Consider the following 25,043-nt stretch of genomic DNA (forward strand, 5'->3'; position numbering starts at 1 on the left):
CCCTACTGGGACCCCGGCAGACAGGATTGAACTGAAAGGGGACCTGGTGCATTTCTTAGCCACGCTTTGAAGTCACCCCCACTTCAAAGGCACAATTTAGTATAAAACAGGGCCTCAGACCTACCTCATCAGACACTTGCTGGAGAAGAAACCTGAATCAGAACCTGCATCCTGCCAAGAAGATCTGCCTGGCTGCTCAAAGGACTCACCTGTCTGCTTTCTACAAAGGACTGCTGCCTTGCTGTTGGCCTGCTGCCTTGCTGAACTCTTGTCTGGCTCCAAAAGTGCTCTCCAAGGGCTTGGATAGAGCTTGCCTCCTGTTCCCTGAAGTCTCAGGACCAAAAAGACTTCTCTTTTTCATTTGGACGCCTTGTGCGCCGAAAATTTAGATGCACAGCTTGTTCCACGGTGAGAAAATCACCGCACGCCGATCTAGAAAGAGGCCGCTCGACGTGACGCCTGTGGTGCGACCGGAACTTCGATGCACGGCCTCGCATGAACAACGCCGCCTGACTTCCAGAGGGGAAATCGACGTGATGCCTGCCGTGAGAAAGAAAATTCCACGAACAGCCTCTCAGACGATGCGCAGCCGGATAACAAGCCTAGGAATCCACGCACAGACCCTGGGACATCTGGTAATCCCGCGAACCATAGAAGGAGACGGTCCGCTTGCCGGAAAACGATGCACGTCTTCCCCGAGTGAAAAATAACAACGCAAGTCCGTGTGTGAAGGGGCGAAACTGACGCACACACCATTTTTCCTCCCGTAGAACGACGCACGTCTCCCCGCGTGAAAACTAACGATGCAAGTCCGTGTGTGAAGGGGCGTAACCGAAGCACACACCATTTTTCCACGCATCTCCTCTTCTGTGGGCCTGTGTGGAGATTTTCCACTTTAAAACAGGTACTTTGTGCTTGAAAGAGACTTTGTTTATTTTTTATAGACTTAAGGCACTTTATATCACTTCTCAGTGATATCTTTACAAATTCATATTGCATCTTTGATCGTTTTGACCTGCAAATACTCAGATAAATATTATATATTTTTCTAAACACTGTGTGGTGTATTTTTGTGGTGCTATATTGTGTTATTGTATGATTTATTGCACAAACGCTTTACACATTGCCTTCTAAGTTAAGCCTGACTGCTCGTGCCAAGCTACCAGAGGGTGGGCACAGGATAATTTGGATTGTGTGTGACCTACCCTAACTAGAGTGAGGGTTCTTGCTTGGACAGAGGGTAACCTGACTGCGAACCAAAAAACCAATTTCTATCAATGTTCTACTTCGGAGGCTGAATGGAATTCCAATTCAACATTAGGCCATAAGGCATTGAGTGCTGCTAATTTTAAAAGAGTTTCCTTTCTATCTTGGTGAATGGCTTATTATACTCCAGAGACCCTCCTGAGGATATGTCCATTGGTGGTTCATCGATGCTTCTGCTACAAGCAAGTAGGGATAGGAAACTGGTCGCACATCTCTGTCACATGCCAGAGGCTAGAGAGGTTCTGGCAGAAGGTCTTTGCCACTGTTAGCCTTACCCTCCGAACAAAGCGGGTCCCCGAACCAGAGGTTGCACTCTTCGGCTGGGTTAGTAAGGACCAGAGGTTGGGCATTGACAAATGAGCCTAGTATTTGTCTTGATTGCATGGGAAGTCGCCCGGTCACTAATCGTGGAGAACTAGAGATCATCTAGGGCTTCAGTATTTCAGAAGTGGGTTAATAAAATGCTTAGAACTAAAAACTTTGAGGAGGCATATGCGATCTGGGTTGGGGGATTAAAAAGATTTTGGGCCTCATGGGGATTTATGGAGGCGCTGGAAGGGTTGGGGGAGGATTCACTAGTTACACGATCATATGACCTTTGAGCTCTTCTGGGCTTTTTTCTAGGATTAAGATATGTTAGGGAGGATGCTGGAAATTGCCATTGACATGAGCCCTTCTTAGTTGCTCCACTCTGGGTCTGGATCTGATCACTGGGTTTTCCAGTTTTGTATTCTTTCTTGTGCATCCGTAAATATTTAAGCTTAGTTTATGATTCGCCTCCTCTCTGCCCATTGTACATTTATTAGTACCTGCTGCCAACAGAGGGACACTGCTAGGTTGTCATGCCAACCTTTGCATAAGCAGAGCCATATCAGTCCAGTTGTCTAATGATGGCTGGTCGAATCCAGCCGCCTTTTATTTGCACTGTAGCATTGCTTTGGTGGCATGATGGCACTTTATTTGATGATTTGCTGCTACCAGTATAAGTTACTACATCTGTTGCCTTGAAAGAAGAAACTGGCATCAATATATATATATTGTAATCCAAAAAGTTAAGGAGCACTCCCGGGCTTCAGGTTAATGATTTATTCACCAGGCAAACGCGTTTCAGCAAATCGCCTTTATCAATGCCGGTTACATTTTGACAAAAAACATGTTGTTTTTTCAAAGTTCTCTGGCTGCACTACAACTTCTAAAAAACAACATGTTTTTTTGTCCAAACGTAACCGGCATTGAGAAAGGCGATATGCTGAAAAGCGTTTGCCTGGTCAATAAATCATTAACCTGAAGCCCGCGAGTGTTCCTTAATTTATTGGATTACAATTTATTTGTGAAACCACCATCACGAAGGAGACCCGTTCAAAAGCGCTCAGCAGTAAGTAGTGGTGTTTGGTGAGACAAATAAATAAATATATATATATATATATATATAAATATATATATATATATAGTAGGCTCACATTTTAAACGTATGAAACCTGGGAAGTTCACCAGTTATAGTTAGTTACCTCAAGTGTCCTAAGGTAACTATAACTTGTGCCCTTGCCATGCACAGTTTTTTTGTCAAAAGTGTTACTGCAAATATTACATTGATATTATCAATGATGCTATCAAAGATGTCATGAGTGTCATAATTTGTGGGGTCATTAGCAGTGCAGGGCGAGGGCACAAGTTATAGTTACCTTAGGGCACAAATTATAGTTACTTGAGGTAACTCTTAACTATAACTGGTGACCTTCTATGTTTTTGTATGTTTAAAATGTGAGCCTAACCTAGAATGTCCCTGTAACCTTTGTTTTTTTAAGTGAATGTCTATGTTTTAAAACAAATTCTATTTCCTAACTATAACATTCAACTAACCTTTGTTTTTTTTCAGTGAATTTCTATGTTTTTTTAATGTATAGTAAATTTCATTACTATATGTTAATCCAACCATTGACATGCAGAGCCTTTGGGCGCGGTTGCCCACAGGGCCTGAGGCCAAAGTCCTATAAGCACCCATCTTTCACTGTGCACAGCCTTCGCCAGTCCCTGCGGTCAATTCCCCTAACCACCCAACCCTACTCTGCACATGCCCCTTTGGCTGTGTGTGGCAGGGGTTGGCCGCAGCGGCTGCAGCCTGTCTCTCTGGGTGTGAGAATAGGTGTAAGAGGGTATGTCTGGGTGTGAGAGTGGCTGTGAGAGTCTCTGGGTGTGAGAGTGCGTGCATCAGTGTCTTAGTGGGTGCAATAGTATCTGCGCAGGTCTGTGAGCGGCTGCATGAGGGTGTCAGTGGGTCTTTGAGTGGGTGGGTGAGAGTCTGAGTGGGTCTGTGAGTTGGTGCCTGAGTGAGTGGGTCTGTTAGTGGGTGCATAAGTGTCTGAATGGGTGTGTGAGTGGGAGAAACTGAAAGAGAGAAAGAGAGAGAAAGAAACTCAGAGGGAGAGAGAAAAATAGTTTTTTAGGCTTTGATGTATGAGATACTTAGAATGAGATATTTCTGTCCAATTAAAAAAAATATATATCTGTCATTTTAATTTTTTTTAATAATTGTACTTTTAAAACAAAAAAAGGGAAGCGAGTCCAGCTGGACTCGAACCCTGAATGCTCATTGTGAAGGTCTGGAACCTTCACACTGGGCTATTGCTTTTTCTTTTTTTAAATGTTTTATTTTAGCCCTTTATGGGCTATCTGGGACCACGAGGGAGCCCTCAAGGGCTCCTATGCATTCCCTACCATTTTATTTACCAAAATGCTGTTTACGGCCTATTTTGCACCCGGGGTAAGCATCAACGCTTATCTTGTAGTGCCATTGCTTCAGCAAGCAAGGGGCTGCTTTTAACAGCATCTCTGTTCCCTGCACGCTTGCATGGAACAGAGATGAAAGCTCCACTTTTTTACAGTAGGACCTGCTTTAGAGATCCCACTGTCAAAAAAGTGGAGTGTTTGCTGTGGCTTGGCTGCAGCTTCAAAGCTGCAGTCAAGCCACGGCAAACAGCTATGTCTTGGAGGTGGGCACCCCGGGACATAGCAGAAGCCATCTCTGGGCGGTGGCGGTCCCAAGGGCCGTCTGTGGCTCCATGAGGGGGGGCTACGCCGCTCCATCCACTGTCCACAGGAGGTGGTGTTCCCCGGGGCTAATAGGGGTCCAAACTGACCCCCTTTTCATTATTTACTATGTGCCCCCGGGAGGTGGCAGTCCCCGGGGAGGTGGGGGAATCCATCAAGCCTCTTTCTCATTAAAAGAGCATTTTTGCCCCCGGTGGATGGTGGTCCCTAGGCTACAGTGGGTCTGCGTGGCCCCCCTGCTCATTTTACATTATTTCTCCCAGGAAGGTGGTCGTGTCCTGGGCTGTGGGGGAGGGTACCCGGGGCTGTGGCAGAGGCCATAGGGCCTCCCCCATGTTAAAAAAGCATTTTTGCCCTGAGGGGTGGTGGTCCCCAGGTTGCAGGGGGCTGCACGGCTCCCCCACTCATGTTACATTATTCGCCCCGGGGAGGTGGTGGTTCCCAGGGCTGTGGGGGAGGCCATTGGGCCTTCCACATTAAAAAAGCAGTTTTCCCCAGGGGGTGGTGTTACATTATTTGCCCCAGGGACTGTCTAGGGCATTGGGCCTCCCTCTATGTCATAAAAGCATTTTTGCCCTGTTGAGTGGTGGACCACATGGCCTGGGGGTCCGTGCAGCCCCCGCTCATATCACATTATTCGCATCGGGGAGGTGGTGTTCCCTGGGGCTGTGGGGAAGGGTGTCAGGAAATTGTCCCTATTAAAAACAAAAACGTGCCCCCAGGACCTGGCCCACCCAGGGGCTTATTTATAAATAAGTGCGGGAGCCCACGCTTGTTTTTTGAAAATCTACACCGTGGATTGGCGCCCCGTAGCAAACTCACTGTAAAAAATGTTTCAAAAATGCTTTTTAGCACTTGGGGGGTAGAGGGGGCTTTGGGACCCCAGCACCAGTGCTTAGGAAGGAAGGTGTTGGTACCCTATTTGTTATTGTTTTTTTCCAGGACTCGGCTTCAGCTCATCCCACCTTGTTTTATATTGTTTGTGAGGAGCCACATACTTCTGGTTACTTTGTAAATTATTACCCTTTGGCTTCAGGGACTGGGAGGAGCACCGAGTTATTCTTGCAGAGCAAAAGCTAACAGTTCACTTCCATCACTACCTAAATTATATTATCGTATGGTGTTTGCATACTGTAACATTCACACTGCATTAGGGTCACACAAGCAATTGTTTTGAAAAAGGAAGATTTTGCCACCTACTGGTGCAATTGCATTTTCATACATTTGCAAGTGTTGTCCTGGCGACTAGAGAAACACAACCATTTCTTAAAATTTATTTCAAACAGAAAATACACGAAACACAATTTGAACACATTTAACGATCTTTCAGAAGCCTGTGTTCTTGACTGGTCGACATAAATATGTACTTACCAGCATATGCCTACCTAGTATATCATTTAACACATTAAGACAGTGTTCACTTTCACAGTCGTAAATTGAATTATTAAGTAACAAATTCTGTTTAAATATTCAACTGTAGCTGTGAGTATAAGCGGTCGAGGAAATTTCTGCTAAAATGTTCTTTTCTTGTAACTGTTCTCTGCCTTGGAAGTGCACAATTTCAGCCTGTGCCTTTGTAATAAAGAATGTGTTTCCATTAGGGCAGACTCTTTTCGCAGATATGCCCCGTGTTTACACAAATGTCCTGTGTCTAAATTATCTGATCTGTGCAGTTGTTAAAATCTATGGTTACAAATTTCTGGTCATTGTTGAATTGATGACGTTTGTGCCTAGCCAGTATGTGACATGAGAAGGGACTGGTACAGTCTGTCCACTAGCATCTTTTATTTTAGCCATGTTAGTTAATCTAGTAGTCAGGTGTAAGATCAACCGGTCACTCGTTTCGGAGCAGCTTGATGACCTCACAACCAGGAAGTGGGTCAGATCATGCTGCTTCCAGAAGCCTCAGCCACAGGAGGAGACAGAGTGTGAGAGCTGAGCACTAGGGAGACAGTTTGCAGTGTTCTCCAAGCACAATATTCACCATGGTCACTGAGGGGAATGCAAAGGATGCTGGAGGCTGGAAGAAGAAACTGAAGTTCAGTGAGCAGGAGCGTGAGGTGCTCACAGAAGAGGTCTTAAAGAGCCACGACAAGCTCTTTGGTAAAAACTTCCTCCATGCCCCACAGAGTGAGAAGTGTAAAATATGGACAGCCAATCAGTCCAAGATCAGCGCGGTGAGTGTGATGGAGCGCTTCATTGAGGAGATAGGTAAGCGATGGCACGATTTATGTACACTGGCAAAGGGGAGGGTAGCAAACAGTCTTGCAGAGGCAAGGAGTACTGACGGAGGACCATCTACACAGACACCATCCGCTCCTTTAGAGGACATGGTAGAGTCCATTCTGCAGTCTGAAGCCATTGTTGGAGTCACAGAGATCGACAGCTCAGCTACACCCAGCATCAGCAAAGGTAAGTGTTAGAAATGGGGTCTCTAGCTGGCAGTCAGTTTACACCCTGTCCAAGTAGGGACCCTCACTGAAGTCAGGGTAAGGGTCTCACGAACCCAAGATAACCCCTGCTCACCCCCTTGGTAGCTTGGCACAAGCAGTCAGGCTTATCTCAGAGGCAATGTGCAAAGTATTTGTACAAACACAGACAGTAACACACTGAAAACACCACAAAAGGCCTCCACCCCAGTTTATAAAAATAGCGAATATTTATCTACATTACACAAGACCAAAATGACAAAAATCCAACATGCACAAAGAAAGCTATTGCGTTTAAAGTTAAAAAAAGTCTTTATCCATAAGAATCAATGGATGCATTGTTTTAGCACAAAGGATCTGGTAAGTATAAAAAATAAAGCTGCAGGGCCTAAGGTGCAACAGAAAAGCAAGCGATGCATCGATCCCTTACTCGCACGTGAGGCCATGGTAAGTGATGCATAGATTCTTTCCTCGCAGAGACGGGATGCGTTGATTTCTGGACAGGCAGCCTCGGGCCCATGTGCTGATTTTTAAGTGTTGGTACGCACCTAGGGACGGTGCGTAGAAAATCCAGATGCACGCTAACGATTAAGCCACGCTGAGCTGGGGATGCATCAATTTCTGCAGCAGCGGTGCAGGTGCTGCGTTGATTTTATGGACGCAAGCGGATGTTACATCTATTTTACAGCTGTGGTGCTGATGCTGTGTCGATTTTCCCTCTGCTTGGCTGAGGTGCATGGATTTTCACTTTGGTTTTATCAGCTTTTCCTTCCAAGGGCTCAAGGACTGGAGTGGCACCACTTGGCAAGTCAGGGGTCTCAACAAGAGAGCCTAGGTGCTGGCAGATGAAGTCTTTGATGTCCCTGACAGGAGGCAAGCTCAGTCTATGCCTGTGGAGAAACTTCACCAGCAGGATGCAGAGCAAAGTCCAGTTGTTGTCCTCTCTAAGGCAGAAGCAGCAACTACAGGCCAACCTAGCAAAGCACACACAGCAAAGGAGCACTATTCCTCCTCACAGCTCTTCCGCTCTTCTCCTTGGCGGAGGGTCCTCCTGATCCAGAATGTTCTAAAACTCTTGGGTTTTGGGTCCAATACATATACCCATTTCTGCCTTTGAAGTATTCAAACTTCAAAGGAAAGTCTTTGTAGTGCACAAGACTGCGCCTCTTCCTTTCCCTGCCCCAGCCACACTCTAGGGGGTTGGAGACTGTATTGTGTGAGGTCAGGCACAGCCCTTTCAAGTGCATGTGTCAGCTCCTCCCTCCCACTCTAGTCCAGAAAGACCCATTAGGATATGGCAGACGCACCTCAGCTGACTTTGTGTTACTATCTAGATTGAATTCACAAGCAGCCCAACCTTCAGTCTGACCCAGACGTGGATTCAGCAGCCAAGCAGAGGCACAAAATCGTTACGTAAGAAAATGCCCACTTTCTAACAGTGACATTTTCAAACTTACATTCTAAAAAACAACTTTACCAAAAGATGTATTTTTAAATTGTTAGTTCAGAGACCCCAAACTCTATATCTCTATCTGCTTACACTTAAAATATATTTAAAGGCAATTCTCATGTTAACCTGTGGGCGAGATAGGCCATGCAATAGTGAAAACCGAATTTTGCAGTATTTTACTATCAGGACATGTAAAGCACACCAGTACATGTCTTACCTTTTAAGTACCCTGCACCTTGCCCATGGGGCTACCTAGGGCCTACCTTAGGGTAGCCTTACATGTACTAAAAGGAAAAGTTTGGGCCTGGCAAGTGGGTGCACTTGTCAGGTCGACAAGGCAGTTTAGAACTGCACTTACAGACACTGCAATGGCAGGTCTGAGACATGTTTATAGGGCTACTAATGTGGGTGGCACAATCAGTGGTCAGCATCGGAAAGTGCCCAGAGAACCAAAAGCCAGCAAAACGAAATCCAGCAAACAGTCAAAATCTCAGAAAGCAGAAGCAAAAAGACAGGGGAAACCACACCAAAGATGCCAGGTCTAACAGTAAGGAATACAGATACTTCATTTACCATATTTGCAGGACAAAAATGTAAAAAAAATCTGTGCAACCCCCAATGTTAAGAAAAATCCATGCCACACATTGGATGCAACCGAGCAATGCATTATGGGACTGGTAGTTCATACCCCAACAGTGAACCAATTTCAAATATTGCAGCATTGTGCATCCCTATACACATACACAATAAAAGGGACAAGCAGTAACACAAGGGAAAATGTTTATTTCAAAATGAAACGCAAAACAGAGACAGACAAAAGTATTCCATAAATGAAATATCTCTCATTGATGTTGCAGATGTACCTGCACCACATACAGCAGAAACAGAAACTGGGGGAAATGAGGAAACCCAGCTGCTGACAAATGTAAAAAATTTTGGGCCTGATTCAGACCTTGGCGGACGGCGGAGGCCGTCCGCCAAGGTCCCGCCGACAAATGACCGCACCGCGGTCAAATGACCGCGGCGGCCATTCAAACATTTCCGCTGGGCCGGCGGGCGCTCTCCAAAAGAGCGCCCGCCGGCCCAGCGGAAATGCCCCTGCAACGTGGACGCCGGCTCAGAATTGAGCCGGCGTAGTTGCAGGGGTGCGACGGGTGCAGTTGCACCCGTCGTGTATTTCAGTGTCTGCAAAGCAGACACTGAAATACTTTGTGGGGCCCTCTTACGGGGGCCCCTGCAGTGCCCATGCCATTGGCATGGGCACTGCAGGGGCCCCCAGGGGCCCCGCGGCACCCCCTACCGCCATCCTGTTCATGGCGGGTTTCCCGCCATGAACAGGATGGCGGTAGGGGGTGTCTGAATCCCCATGGCGGCGGAGCGCGCTCCGCCGCTATGGAGGATTCAATCGGGCAGCGGTAAACTGGCGGGAGACCGCCGGTTTACCCTTTCTGACCGCGGCTGAACCGCCGCGGTCAGAATGCCCTTGGGAGCACCGCCAGCCTGTTGGCGGTGCTCCCGTGGTCGGTGACCCTGGCGGTCACCGGCCGCCAGGGTCAGAATGACCCCCATTGTGTCCACATCTCCCTTGACACCTGCACAACCCAGACACAGGGCAACAGTGGAACCACTCCCAGAGTTCAACCTGGAGTCCGATGACATTCCACAAGACTTGCATACACCACCTGCAGAGGACAGACCTACCCTCAGATGTCAGTCCCTGTTCCAGCACCAGTACCCCCCTCTCAGGGGACATAGAGTGGATGCCAGGCGGAGCTCAGAGCAAGGTGATGGTTCATCTGTATTTGGCATTCTGGAGGCATCCATGTTGAAGGTGCAGCGCCTACACTGTAAACCCATTAAATCAATGCACAGACAGTTAGTGACACTGAATAACAACTTCTGTCAGCTGAATGCATCAATGTTCGAAGGACAGAAAGCAATAGCAGACACCTTAAGGGAGATGACCAACGCCATACAGGAATTCTGTAGTGATGCAGTAGGACTGCGTCCCCCACCATAGGCGTCATCACCAATTGATAGGCAGATTGGATGGGTTTACCCGATCGGTCTATCACCTCACCAGTGCTGTCACAATGTGCTGTGGGCAAGCAAGTGAAGATGGCTTATGCAGTGGAGACGTTGCAAGGGGATTGGTGCAGGTTAATAATATGCTCAAGAACCTGCAACAAGCCCAGATTGCTGGTAACAGTGATTTAGGTGGAGGGGTTAGTGAGGAACTCTCAAGCCTCAGTAGTGTGACTGCCCCTGTGATGGACAATAGGCATCGTAGTTCCAGATAGAATGCAGTCTATGAGGCCTCATCAAGAGCCGCAACTGAACACACTGACCGTTCAAGTGTAGTGTTTGGATGGAAAAAATGATGGTGACATGTCTCAGTGGTATTGTTTTGGTTCATTGCAAAACATTAGTTATATTATTGGTGACACATTTGATTTGTGGACAAAATGTGTGGACATATTTGACATGCTGTTAAGGCAATAAATGTGATACCTGTAGTAAGAAGGGAGAATACATGGCCTCATCATTACTTACATTCAAAATAATTTCCTGTGATTTCAGCACTTCTTTGTCTGTCTTCAGCTGCTCTTGATCCATCTGCTGGGCGACGGGCTGATAATGAGTCATCGTCCTCAGCAGACTCTGTATCGGAGGGTTCCAGGGTTATGCCTCTCAATGTTGCAATGCTGTGCAAAATGGGCACATGTAGCCACTATCTTCCAGCAGGTCTCAGGAGTGTATTGTAGTGCCCCACCACTTTTGTGTAGGCATTGAAAGCAAGTTTTCAGCATGCCAAATGTCCACTTCATCACACAACGCATCTTACTGTGTGCAGCATTGTTCACTTGGAGTAGCTGGATTCAGGTATGGTGTGAGGATGAAAGACCACACTGCATATGCACCGTCTCCTACAAAGACATAAGTACATATTGAGTCATTGTAATCAATTTCCACATCTGTATGCTATGCTATACAGTTCTGTGATTAATACCAAGTAGGTATCCTTCTCCAAACTCTCTACCAAATAGCCTTGTGTAGATTCCACTGTGCCTGAGTAAATGAGTCATGTATACTACCCGGGAATCTGGCCACTAAATCAGTGATGATATGTGAGAAATTGCAGATATCTTGTTTGTATATCGAATGGCTAAATTTCCTATTTCTGTATATGTATTCACTGTCATCTGGTGGACATATTGCAACATGTGTCCCATCAATGCAGCCACTGACGTATGGGAATTAGGCTGCCTGATAGAAAAGCAATTTTGTGAGCTGCAGGCCCAGTGTGATATTAGGAAACTGAATGTGCTCATAAGCACACACTTTGAGACACACCTCCAGCTGCTGCTATGACCCCCTGGTAGCTTCCTGAGGCTAAGAGGTGCATGGAACATAACAGCTGCACATGAGTGGGTGCTGTGTGTGTGTCACTGCAGCTGTGGTTGCAGATCTGCTATTAGGTCCAGTATCATGGCAGAATTTAACCTATACTTGTCATAGATCTTCTCCTCTGTCTGATCAAACAATGTCAAGAGCACTCTGAAAATGTGCTCCGGTCTCCTCCACCCCCTCCTTAAACCTGCCAGGATCCTCATCCTCCTCATCCTCTTCGCCATGACACTGAGTGCAGCAATTGTGGAAAAAGCTGAGGCACTCTCACCCTCTTTACATAGTTTGCACCTGATTACTGCCTGATTTGAGTTGGTGGTAAATTGCAAAAATCCCCAAACCCATTTCAATCCATTCCGCTACAATTCAATTCAAGTCCACGCACCCACTCACTCAAACCACCCCACTTTACCCTAGTCCAATCTACCCGACCACCTCAATCCACTCCAACTCACTTCACCCTATTTCTCCCCACTCCACCCCACTCTACGCCACTCCACTATTTGTCACTGCACTCTATGACACTCTGTCACTGAACCACTGAACTATATTCCCCTCTAAGCCCTCCTACTCCCCGTACTCCACTCCATTCTACAGCTGTTCATACCACTAACGTTTAGCCATGCTGAACAGCATACACGGTGGTGTACAACATGGCTAAAACACTTTGCCGGAGCCAAAAGCTGTTGTGTAGATGAGACTTATTGGCTTGGTTAGAACAGTCATTGGCAGTGCCCATGGGTCTGGCTTTAATGTCCTAACCAAGGTAGGATTAGCACATTAGTGTGACACAAAGTTAAAAGCCTCATGAATGGACAGAAAAGGCTATCGCTGCAGTATATCCCCTCGGGGAGCTCTATGCTAGCATGAGTGGCAGCGGAATGATACACCCACAGCCAATAGCGTGATTGACAATGTTTCAGGACAATAGCTGAAAGAGGCTGATTGAAGAAGGCAATGTAGAAAGTGATGCACCTAAAACCTATGCTGTGTATATTCAGTGGTGGCTACTGCCAAGCATGGAGGGGGGACAAGGATTGGGGGATTGGAGGGGAATGACTGGAGCGGTGTATACAATTTCTTTTTTTAAACGTACCTGCCACTGCTGCTCCATGCTGCACTGCTCCCAAATGTTCTGCTGGTCGCTTCCTCTCTTCTCAGCAGTCACTACAGGCTCCCAATCCAATCCAGATGCTGCTCTCATGCTAAATCTAGCGTGAGAGCAACACCAGGATTGGCCTGAGTGGGCTTGTCTGACGCTTGCTCAGGCACAGGGAGCCTGTGCCACTTCTCCGGTGCTAAAACTGAGGAGCCGCTCGTGTGTATGTTATTAACAATTAGTCTGTTTGGCAACTGAGCTGTCAAAACTCAGACCTGAAAACCTCTAGAAAGCACAATCGCTTCAGTGTCCTCCCTTCCGTTACCATAGAAGTGAACCAAAGCATCTGGTTTTCATAACCTCTACTGTTATGTCAGGCCAGCACACCTGGTATTGTAGCTGGTAGCTAACATCCAAAAGGGAGATATTTATTTGACTTCAGCAAGTCACTAAATCACAGGAACAAATATTATATGTAATGGATTGAAATACAATTATGTTTTCAGCCAAGAGAAAGTTTCATTACATCTTTTGTGATGATGCAGTATTTTACAATTTCCCTACCACAAAGTATGTCTCTCGTGGCCTTAAAGAAGATTTTTCGCATTGTCTGGAACCAAAACCACAGGTTTTCTGTTTCCGTGTAGGCTGTAGCTGGCTTTCAGAGTTATCCTCATTTCGACCAGTTTACGAAGTGTCTTCTTTTTGTTTACAAAGTATCACCGCATTTCAGACATTTTGCCTGTTTGCTGGTGATGGTGCTGCTATTGTAGATCATTTGGTAACTGCCTTCTGAACTTCTCATCAAATCCAGTACTCTGTAAATTGTTCCACCAGTGTGCTGTTTGATTCTCATCTGCCTCTTTATTTCTTGAATTGTCTCTGGAAACTTTTAATTTTCTGGCACTGATTCACAATTTGCAGTAGCTTACAATGAATTTGACTTTTTCCAGGTGTATCCTATCGTTGGTTTTCCGAATCTGGCAATCTCGCAGGCTTCCCAGAGAGCTCTTGCAGAGCACAATGCCATGTATGCCGGGTCCTCTCGCATCCTGCAGCAGGTGAGTCTGAATGCAAGTGTGCGTCATTTATTTGTAGAGAAATAGCAGCACAGGATAAGGTGTAACTCTCACTTAAAGGCACAGTGCAGATGTAATGCAGCCACTGCCTTGCCTTCCTCTTTCCCTATGTATTTTTCCCTGTGATGGAAGAATAGCACCAGGATACATAATAGTCAACTAACTCCGCGTCATTAAGGTGAGTTTCCGCCAGGTGAGTATCTCGCCCAGTGGCATTAATCATGGTTTAATTTATAGATTCACAGTTTCGCTATCGGATTTTTACCACCAGCTTGCTAAGTGCAATTGGCGGAAAAACCAAGTCTGTCCTAAAGCCACCCTCATTAGAGACACAGTGAACATGGCTACGATATGTTCCTTTTCATACACTTTTAATTCATGTATTCCAAACAGTGCCCCTAGTGATGGCAAAACGCACTGGCTTTACTGGGTTTGTTAGAACAGGATCCAGAGGGAAATTCATTCAAAGCCACAGACTCATACCTTATTGAGAATTTGGTGGATAACTACAATCTGTGAGCAAACATTTGCAGATATCGGAATTATGAGTTTTGCAATAATGCCCTTCTCCCGTAATTTTCACATTCAAACCTGACAAATGTTATTGGTGGAAAATGTGAGGCAAATTCTGGAGAGATAATCCTCTCTTCTGCACATTATTCTCCATTTTCCCCAGGTGATCCTAGAATAATAGGTATTTGTTGCACATGAAGTATACCCCCCCCCTGGGGAAACAGTATAAAATACTTCCTGAGTTCCACCACAGAATCAGGGCCTAGTGCTGTCTTTACCCTTCTGACAGACATGAATTTACCAGGGGCGGCTCCTTCTTCTATTGCAAAGGAGCGTTGCCCCACTGGCCAAGCCAGGAGATGAAAAATGAAACAATAGTTCCAGTATTGTTTCATTTTTCATCTGCTGGCTCAGCCAGCAGTACAGGGGAGGGGTGGGCCTGGGCCACAGGAGGTGGGGGGGGAGGGAGAGTGCACTAAATATGCATGTGTGTTTGGCCAGCAGCCTGAGGCTGACCAAACACACATGCGCACTTAGGTTTCTTGAACCCGGCTGTATCCACAGTCATGCTGGAGAAACAGCACAGACCCCAGACTTGTAACTGAGCAGCAGTCACTGCCGCACAGACCAATATTGACGCTGCTTAGATGCTATGTTTAGCATGGAAGCGGCACCAGGACTGCTTGTCAAAGAAAATGCAGGGACACCACATGGAGGGAAGAGGAGTGCAAGGCAGCAGGAGACGGAGGCAGCGGTAAAGTACGTTAAAAAAAATAATTTTCCTCCCTCCGTCTCTGTCCCCTTTGCCTCGTTCCACCCCTCCCCTTTAGACTAGCGGTCACCGCTGCTGGAACTTACTTCAGTCATCGAAGATTCACTGTGTTCCAGCTCAGCACTTACAGCTGGGATTCGTCAAGGGTCAAACTGTTCACCCATTCAATCCAAAAAGCTGAAAGAGGAGAGGCCATAATTGACTAGACACCTTTAAATTCCATAATCTCCCATTGACATTTCAGTAAAGGCCTAACCTGACATTAACCCATAAAATTGTGAGTTCTAGTCAAACACCTTCCAATTCGGAGACGTAAAGCATGATATATTCTTTACCCAGTGCCTATCTTGTGAGCCACTTGCAGTTCATGATGTAGTCAATCAGCACTCCTCTCCCTCACATGCGTGCTCCTTCTCCCAAATCATCATTTTGAAGGCAGTGACAAAAACCCTACCTCTCTCTTATTCTTCTAATCTACACCACACATTAGACATGCCCCAGAGATGCTGGTACACAAACCTTTTGACCAAGTGGCAAGTAACTGAAGACACTGGCTTCTCAGAATCTCAGAGAAAACATCTTAATCACAAAGTCTCAATTCAGAGATCTATCTCTGTCCCGACTGTACAATCCATAATAAAAACCACACCTATGTAGACACTAGAAAAAGTCACAATGCTATGAAACATGCCCTTTTAATGGAGATTCCCCAATGGAAAAATAGAAGAAGCTGGAAGAGTCTGAAGGCCTGATTCAAAAACTGCATTTTATAAAACATAAAGTTGTTCTACAGTAGCACTAGTTGCTTACTGGCTCACTTCAAAATACAATTAACAAACCTGAGAGTGAAAATCTCCACCTCTCCTAACGTTTTGTGTGTGTCGATCTCCACACTTGTAAGTTAACCACTTAGTAGCAAATATGGATGGATCTGGGGAAGTAGAAGGGAAATGGGGAATTTCTACCAAAACACATAAAATGGGGGGAGAGAGTTAGTGTAAAGTAAGGAGCGGTTGAGGGATGGACACGCTGCTACAAACGCACCTACAAAAGGAGTAAGCACATAGCTATTCACAAACTACAATTCCAATGTTACCATAGCCCTGAAAGTAACAGAACAGTGGTAAATATACTCCAGCCCAGCTTTAGAGCAAGGCAAGGGCCATTCATCACCACTCACAGGTATTTCAACATACTCCCATAGAAAATAATGGAGATAGGGATTTAAAATAACACCACATAGGAAATAATGTAAAATAAATTACATTAATTTGACTATATATGTATATATTTTTACTGAAAAAAGCAAAGGTTACGAGGATGCTATAGTTAGGTTCTGAATTTACTCATTCAAAACCATAGAAATTCAGCAGTTACAGTTGGAGTTATTTCAAGTAACTATAACTCGCTCCCTAAGGTAACTATAACTTGCATCCTCGCCATGCACAGTTTTCTCATCAATAATTTTATTGTAAATGTTGCAGTGATAATATCAAAGATGCCAAAGAAGGTGGCATCAATGCAAATAATATGTGGCGTAATTAGCTGTGCAAGGCGAAGGTGTGAGTTGTAGTTACCTTAGGACACAAGCTATAGCTTCTTGGAATAACTCTAACTATAAATGCTGAATTTCCATGGTTTTGTAAGAGTAAATTCAGAACCTAATTATAACGTCCCTGTAACCTTTGTTTTTTTCAGTGAATTTCTATGTTTTATTAATATAAAGTAATTTTAATTACTGTATGTTAATTCAATCACCGCCACGCATGGCCTTCGGCCTTGCAAGGTGGGGGTTGGCTGCAGGGCCTTGCCTGGGGCCAAGCCCTGCAGTCAAGCCCTTATAACCACACAATCCCACACCGCATACAGCCTTTGGTTGTGCACAGTGGGCTTGGCCACAGGGCCTGTCTCTCTCAGTGGATCTGTGATTGAGTGTGTGAGTGTGGTTCTTTAAGTCGGCGTGGGACTCTATCAGTGGGTGGGAATGGGTGGATGAGTGTCTGAATGGATGTGTTAGTGGGCTCATGAGTCTCTGAGTGCATGTATGAGTGAATTAATTAGTGTATGAATGAGTCTGTAAATTAAACATTTTTTTTGCTTAGTAATGAATATTCTTGAATAATCTTGATCAACCTTGATTATTCGTGAATATCGTGCATGGTGAAGAAAAATCATTTTAGACCCATAATTTGACCCCCTATATCACACTCCTGTGGTCAGGGAACCTCCACCATGAGCCCTTTTGCTACTTTTCATTTTGTTTTCAAGCCCCAGGGACCATGTCCCAGGCCCCTAAAATGGCAGCCACAACCTTCTGTTCTGGTTGTGGCCAGCCAATTACAGCACTCGCAAATTATTCATGACCTCAGATATACAAATTTGATTTATTCTTATTTTTCTCGTAAACTACTGAATGGATTTAAACCAAATAGGCAAAAGTGTAATCTGCGTACTGAAACCTAACTTCCTACCAAATTTGGTGTAATTCCATCCAGTGGTTCGGGCTGTAGTCGTGTTCAAAACTCCTATGGGAATTAACATGGGACACCAAAATATTTTTAGACCCCCCTTTTTCTCAGCCCTCGCTTGACAGATCACCACGAACATTTTTGTGCGCAACAAGAATCATTGGAGCACTTTTTTTTGAAAAATTTAGTGAGGATTTAGCAAACGTTGCCAAAGATATAAGCAAGTCAATAAACACTTATTCTCTGGAAACATGGTCCTAACCATAACTACCTACTAGGGTATCTATCTATTTATTTATCTATCTATCTATCTATCTATCTATCTATCTAGTTTAATATTAAAAACTATTCAAGTATATATATTATTAAATAACTATTTTAGTACTGTAACATTAAATAATAAACATATGCTAAAATAAAATAAAATTAAATAAACTTTTCTTAAAACATCAAATATTATTGAAAATAAGTCAACACAACTTTTAGCAAGATATCTATACTAAGTAAAAATAAAAGTGTCATTGTGGGTGGAATGTTTTTTAAATTCATTAAGACATAACAGTTATCAATTAAACAAATATATTTTAAATAATTAGTACACATTTAGTTTAGTGAGTTAATATTCTGTAACATTTTATTTTATTAATTATATGTTATTAGTGAATATTTCAAGCTAGTTTGCATTTTTTACATGAAAAATATTTTACAATCTATAGGTGAGGCACTTGAGCAAGCACCACACTAATTACTATTATTACTATTATGGATGCCAATAAGATTCAATTACCGATGTCAATAAAGGTGCATGAGATAGGCTGAGATCAGCCACCACCATCCTCAACTGATAGATGTCCAATCACTAAGGTAAACAATCAACTCAGCACTCCTTATTTATCAGTCAAACCAATCCTAGTAATTATTGAGGAAAGCATAGATCATATGTAAAAAATAGTGTTTCCAATATGAATAGATTGCATGAAGATTTGATGCAAGAATAAAACCAATTCTTTATTAATATTCATCTGTGCTAAAAATTGATTGTAATCTGATAACTGACATAACTACTCAAGGTATGGACCTGGGAAAATTGTGAGCTCAGTGTAAAACCCATATCATAAATACCAATTGTTAGAAATGGGGTCTTTGGTTGGCAGGTAACCTCCTGTCCAAGCAAGGACCTCCTCTCTAGTCAGGGTAAGTCACACACAATCCAAATTATCCTGCGCCCACCCTCTGGTAGCTTGGCACTGAGCAGTCAGGCTTAACTTAGAAGGCAATGTGTAAAGTATTTTTGCAATAACAGTATAAACACCACAAACATACACCACACAGGTTTAGAAAAATATAGAATATTTATCTGGTTAAAGTTAAAATAAGATCAAAATGATCTAGATTGAGTACAAGTTGAGATATCACTTTTGTAATGAGAAATAGTCTTTAGTTCTTAAAAAGCAATAAGTGTCTCTTTCAAGCACAAAGTACCTGGTTTGCGTCTAAATTATCCACACGGGACCGCAGAGGAGGAGATGTGTGGAAAATGGGGAGGTGTGCATTGGTTACTCCGGGCGCACACAGACGATGCGCTGATGCTTTTCCATGCAACAAGAGATTTCTGTCAATTTCCTGCAGGGTATTTGGACACCCCGGGGACGATGCAGAGAAATTCTGGGCGTGCAGGGCGAAGTCACAGGAGCTGCGTCGATCCAGTGGGCGATGCAGGAAAATTTCTGTTGCACAGGAGGCGCTGCGTCAATTCCTCTCTCAGGAAGTCAGGCTGCGTCGTTCCGGCTTGGCTATACGTCGATCCAGTGGGCCATGCAGCAGAGTTCTGGTTGCAATGCTGGCGCTGCATCGATCTCCACTCGGGGAGCCGGGCTGCGTTGTTCGTGTTCGGCATGCAGTGATTTTCTCACCGCGATGCAGGCTGTGCGTCGATTCCAGCAGGCTGTACATCAATTTTTGCAGCACAAAGAGTTCTTTGAAGAGATGAAGTCTTTTTGGCCATGAGAACTAGGAGGCAAGCTCAATCCAAGCCCTTGGAGAGCACTTCCCAGCAGAGCAAGAGGGCAGCAAGGCAGCAGTCTTTTTCAGCAAAGCAGCCAGGTGAGTCCTTTGGGCATCCAGGCAGCTTCTCTTGGCAGGTTGCAGGTTCAGATTTCTCTTCCCAATAGGTATATTGTCAAGAAGTGTCTGAGTTGGTAGGGTCAGAGACCTGCTTTAAATACCCAAATGTGCCTTTGAAGTGGGGGAGACTTCAAAGAGTGGCTTAAAAGTGCACAAGGTCCCCTTTCAGTTCCATCCTGTCTGCCAGGGTCCCAGTAGGGGGTTTGGCAGTCCATTGTGTGAGGGCAGGCCACTGTCCTTTGACATGTAAGTGTCAGCCCCTCCACCCTCCCAGCCCAGGAAGACCCATTCAGGATGCAGATGTGTGCAGGTGTGACTGAGCATCCTGTGTTTGGGGTTGTCTGAGTGAAATGCACAAGGAAGCTGTCAACTAACCAAGCCAGACATGGTTTGTAAGGCACAGCAGGATTTAAGTGCAGAGGAATGCTCACTTTCTAAAAGGGGCATTTCTAAAATAGCAATATTAAATCCAACTTCACCAGTCAGCAGGATTTTGTATTACCATTCTGGCCATACTAAACATGACCCTGTTACTCCTTTCAGATCAGAATCTACCACACAAACAGTATTTGAGGTTAGCCCTGATGTTAGCCTATGAAAGGAGCAGGCCTCACAGTAGTGAAAACGAATTCAGGACTTTTACACTACCAGGACATTTAAACTACATAGGTATATGTCCTACCTTTAATCTACATAGCACCCTGTCTTATGGGTTACCTAGGGCCTACCTTAGAAGTGACTTATATGTAAAAAAAGGGGAGTTTAAGGCTTGGCAAGTACGTTTAAATGCCAGGTCGAATTGCCAGTGAAACTGCACACACAGGCCATGCAATGGCAGGCCTGAGACATAGTTAAGGGGCTATGTATGTGGGTGGCACAATCAGTGATGCAGGCCCACTAGTAGCATTTCAACTACAGGCCCTGGGCACATGTAGTGCACTTTACTAGGGACTTATAAGTAAATAAATAAGCCAAATGGCTATGGGCCAATGTCACCCTGTTTTAAGGGAGAGAGCATATGCACGTTAGCACTGTTTAGCAGTGGAGAAGTGCGCAGAGTCCTAAAACCAATAAAAACAGTGTCAAAAAGTGGAGGGAGGCAGGCAAAAAGTTGGGGGTGACCACCCTAAGGCTGTCAGGTCTAACACCAATGTTGAGGGTGGATGCTTGTGTTACTCCAAGGGGTGGTCTATTGAAGGCCTTACCTCTCTCCTCCATCAATGCAGGTGGATAATAATAGGTGATGGTACTTGTATAAACACTATGGACCTGATACTCACATCTTTATGGACTACTTGAAAATATGTTTTTTTCCAAGGAGGATAAGAACGGTTAAGGTGCTATTTGCAAGCTCCGAAGAAGTTTGAAAAGGAAAAAACACATTGGCTACAATACTAAGATAAATTGTTCAAGCTACAATCAATTTCAAGCACAGGTGAATTATTAACAAATAATTTGTTTTATTCCTATATCAAACCTTCTTGCAATCTTTTGAAATTGAAAAGGCTGAGTTCTTCATATATATTTCATCAGTACTGACTTATGATTGCATTGACTGATACAAAATGAGTGCCAAGTATATTGTTTAAACTTTATACTAAAATATGTTTAAGATTTTTTTTTAAGTAAATAAAGTTTAATAAGTTTCCCTATACTTTCCCACAGGGTGATCTCCACCATGATGTTGGATTTCTCCACCTTCGTATGAAATGTTATTATTTGTAATATTACTCTAATAAATTTAGATGTCTCCACCCTCTGGTTTCAGGAGATGGAGACATGCAAGTGTACACTTTGGTGTAAATCTACACTCTGAAATAATGAATAGCACAAAAGTAAATTTACACTTCAGTCTAAGGCATAAGTAATTCAAACATGAGTAAACGTGTAAATGTATCTTTGTGAATAGTGCCTTGACTATGTGCAAGTATGACAGATTAACATGTCTTCATTGCAGTTTAAAATATCCTAGGAACTTAGTAAAGATATTGGGCGTTCTTAATGCTGATGGGATGTCTGTAATAGGAGGAGCCACAGAGCAATTCTCTTAGGACTAGCATGGTTTAAACTAGAGTGTACATTTGACACATACAAGAAAGTGCAACATTTTTAGGCCGTCATTCCGAGTTTGGTAGACGGAAAACTCCATCTGCCAAACTCCCGACAGGGTGGCAGCCGCCTATGTGGCGACCTCTCCACCGGAGTTGTTATAGGTTTCCTGCTAGGTCGGTGGGTGGAAACCTAAGTTTCTGCCTGCTGACCTACCGGGAAACATGTTATAGCATTGTCTCCAGCTTGTAATCGAACCAGCGGCAATGCTGTCGCCTGCAGGGTGCAGCAGCACCCTCGCAATGTCCACTGTCTGATTTTCAGACAGTGGACATTGCGATGGTGCTACGCAGGGGGCCCCTGCACTGCCCATGCTAAGTGCATGGGCAGTGCAGGGACCCTCTGTGGATCCCCTGCTCCTGTTCTCCGCCAGCCTTTCATGGTGGTGTTACTGCCATGAAAAGGCTGGTGGAGAACGAGGTCGTAATCCCCAGGGCAGCGCTGCTTGCAGCTCTGCCCTGGCGGATTAGGATCTCCACCACCTTGAGACTGCTGGGATCCAACATCCTGGCAGAGCTGGAGGTTCCCTGGCGGTCCAACCGCCGGGGTTGTACTGTGGCGGTTGGACCACCGCATTGGCGGCGGTCCAGTCCGCCACTGTGAGTGTGGCAGTATATAGACCACCACAATCGTAATAGCCCCCTTAGTGGCCTAATGTGTGGGGTGTTTTGACATGCCCATCCTGTAGTCCATAAATTCTCTGGAACTCAGAAAACATCTTGGGAATGAAAATCATCTTGTATCTTGCTGCCTGAGTAGGAGAATTCCTGCAATATTTTCTGCTTAAGAATGAGCTGTGAGTCCACACCCGACAGGAAACAGAATCCACATGCATGATTTAAGAAAGTGTGCACAATTTACTCTTATATTTTGAATAAACTTCATATCAGGGCCGGGATTACAAAGCCACGAGAAAATTCAGGTCACCAGCTTGCAAATTCATCACTCTTACTGGTACCACAAACCATACCTTTTCAAAACTCTCCTGTCTGTTTGGTGCTGCGTATGTTGCCTCTCCAATTACTCTTATAGAAAATTTACTCCATAAAAGACATTCTGTTTGTTGAAGAACAGGCATAATGGTAATTTGCTTCCTCGATATCCACATTCCCATGAGCATCCTCTAACCTACATTTTTTGCTATACTTAAATTTGTATTTATTTAGCAATTTTCTTGCTTTACAAATTATAATTGCATTAGTGTTGCATGTCAGTCCTTCCTACTCAAACATTGACATTTTAAGGTTTGTATGTAATTTGATGAAAATCAAACCTGAAGAAAATGGTTACAAAGAATTAGTTTGGTTAAATCATCGTTGACACATTTTTCTTTTGGAATGGTTTTCATCAGTTTGATGAAAAATCATGCTGACAATTATTCCGGAAGAAACTTTCATTTCTTCATATTTGGTTTTTGCTTAGTGCCTTTTAAGTGGGGTTCCCCTCCTCCTTTAACCCCTCACTTGTTTTTTTCAAAACCATCTCCCCTGTCTTCCATCCCCACAGTAGTGCTTAGTTTGTAACAAAATAAGTGCCAGGGCCCTCGCCAGGAGGCCACTGCTGCTTGCTTCCTCGATTGCCCTTGCCAGTACCAACACAACTAATAACCATCACACTCCTAAAAGTGTGATAATTCAGACAATTCCAGCCACCCTCTCACCCAAAACTCTGAGAATGGCTTGACGGTCAGATATTAGTCATTATTAATATATATTGAATTAACAACCAACTGTTGTTCTCATCTCTAAATCAGACAAACATTGCAGCCATGTGGCAGACTGTCATAAGTGCAGGTGTTGACAAGAAAGTGCCAGTGCTTTGCACTGGAAACTACCTGTTCAAATTAAGCACTCGCCCAATGTGATAGTGAATTTTACATTTTACTCTGCTTTTTTTTTTATCAACCCCATGCTCCCTTTCTAGTTCGCTACTGTTTTTTTTCACAAATCCCTTACACCTCCTCCTGATTTATTGACCTTTGTACAAACCACCTACCTTCCTGCTTAACTCAGTTTGTTAATACACCTCCTACTCTTGCTTCGCTCCCCCTTTCCTGACAAGCCTCTTTCTTCCATTCACACTTTACTTTCTTTTTCCAAGCCCTTTGCCCCTCCTTCAGCGTTACTCCCATTTTTACAATCCCACTCCCACGCACTTTTCTCCTTTTCAAACTCTTCAGTCTCCAGCTGTAATGCCTTTTATTGCAAACCTTATCCCACTCCTGCTTTATTCCTTTTTTACACCCCTTTGTTTCCCTTCTGTGTTACTTCCTTTTTAAATATTCCCCTTATTCCCACACTTGGTTTACTTTATTTTTTCTAACTACTTACCCCCTCTCCAGGTTTACTTCCATTTGTTTTACAAACCCCTTATTTCCACTTCCGCTTTATCCTACTTTCTCAGACCTCTTAACCCTCTTCCCACCTTACATTTATTGTTGATAGAACCTTTATTCCCTTCCCTCTTTATGCCATTATTTTTAGAAACCCCTCACTCGCACCACCATGTTACTTATTGTTTCAAACACCTTACTCCCTCTCCTGCTTTTCTCCCATTTTTTACAAGCTCCTTGCTTGCTCTTTACTCATTTTCAAACCTGTTACTCCCCATTCAACGTTCCTCCATTTTTCATAAACTCCTTGTACCCACTCCCTCTTTAGTCCATTTTTTCAAACCGTTTATTTCCCTTCCTGCATTACAGGATTTTTTTTGTCTTTCTTTTTCTTTTTACAAATTGTTGGAAATGGCCCTTTTTGCAGGGTCATCCCCAGCCTTTTTGCCTCCTGCCTCCTATTTTTTCTGACCTGTTGGCTTTTGAACTCTGAGCCACTGCTAACCAGTGCTAAAGTGCATATGCTCTCTGTGTAAATTGTATGTAATTGGTTTATCCATGATTGGCATATTTGATTTACTAGTAAGTCCCTAGTAAAGTGCACTAGAGGAGCCAGGGTCTGTAAATCAAATGCTACTAGTGGGCCTGCAGCACTGGTTGTGCCACCCACATAAGTAGCTCTGTAATCATGTCTCAGACCTGCCATTGCAGTGTCTGTGTGTGCAGTTTTAACTGTAAATTCGACTTGGCAAGTGTACCCACTTGCCAGGCCTAAACCTTCTCTTTTCTTACATGTAAGGCACCCCTAAGGTAGGCCCTAGGTAGCCCCAAGGGCAGGGTGCAGTGTATGGTTAAGGTAGGACATATAGTAATGTGTTTTATATGTCCTGACAGTGAAATATTGCTAAATTAGTTTTTCACTGTTGCAAGGCCTGTCCCTCTCATA

At 44.2% G+C, this 25,043-nt stretch overlaps 1 protein-coding gene across 1 annotated transcript in view; it reads left to right on the forward strand.

The window, feature by feature from the left end:
• The window catches only part of LOC138258584 (protein SSUH2 homolog), a 202,842-nt gene that overhangs the window by 168,863 nt on the left and 8,936 nt on the right, over positions 1-25,043 (forward strand). The window contains exon 11 of the mRNA XM_069205949.1: positions 13,654-13,761. Coding sequence (XP_069062050.1) covers positions 13,654-13,761 — 108 coding nt within the window. The remainder of the gene's footprint in view (positions 1-13,653; positions 13,762-25,043) is intronic.

The sequence above is a fragment of the Pleurodeles waltl genome, chromosome 9 (genome assembly GCF_031143425.1).
Source record: "Pleurodeles waltl isolate 20211129_DDA chromosome 9, aPleWal1.hap1.20221129, whole genome shotgun sequence".
Classification (NCBI taxonomy): Eukaryota; Metazoa; Chordata; class Amphibia; order Caudata; family Salamandridae; genus Pleurodeles; species Pleurodeles waltl.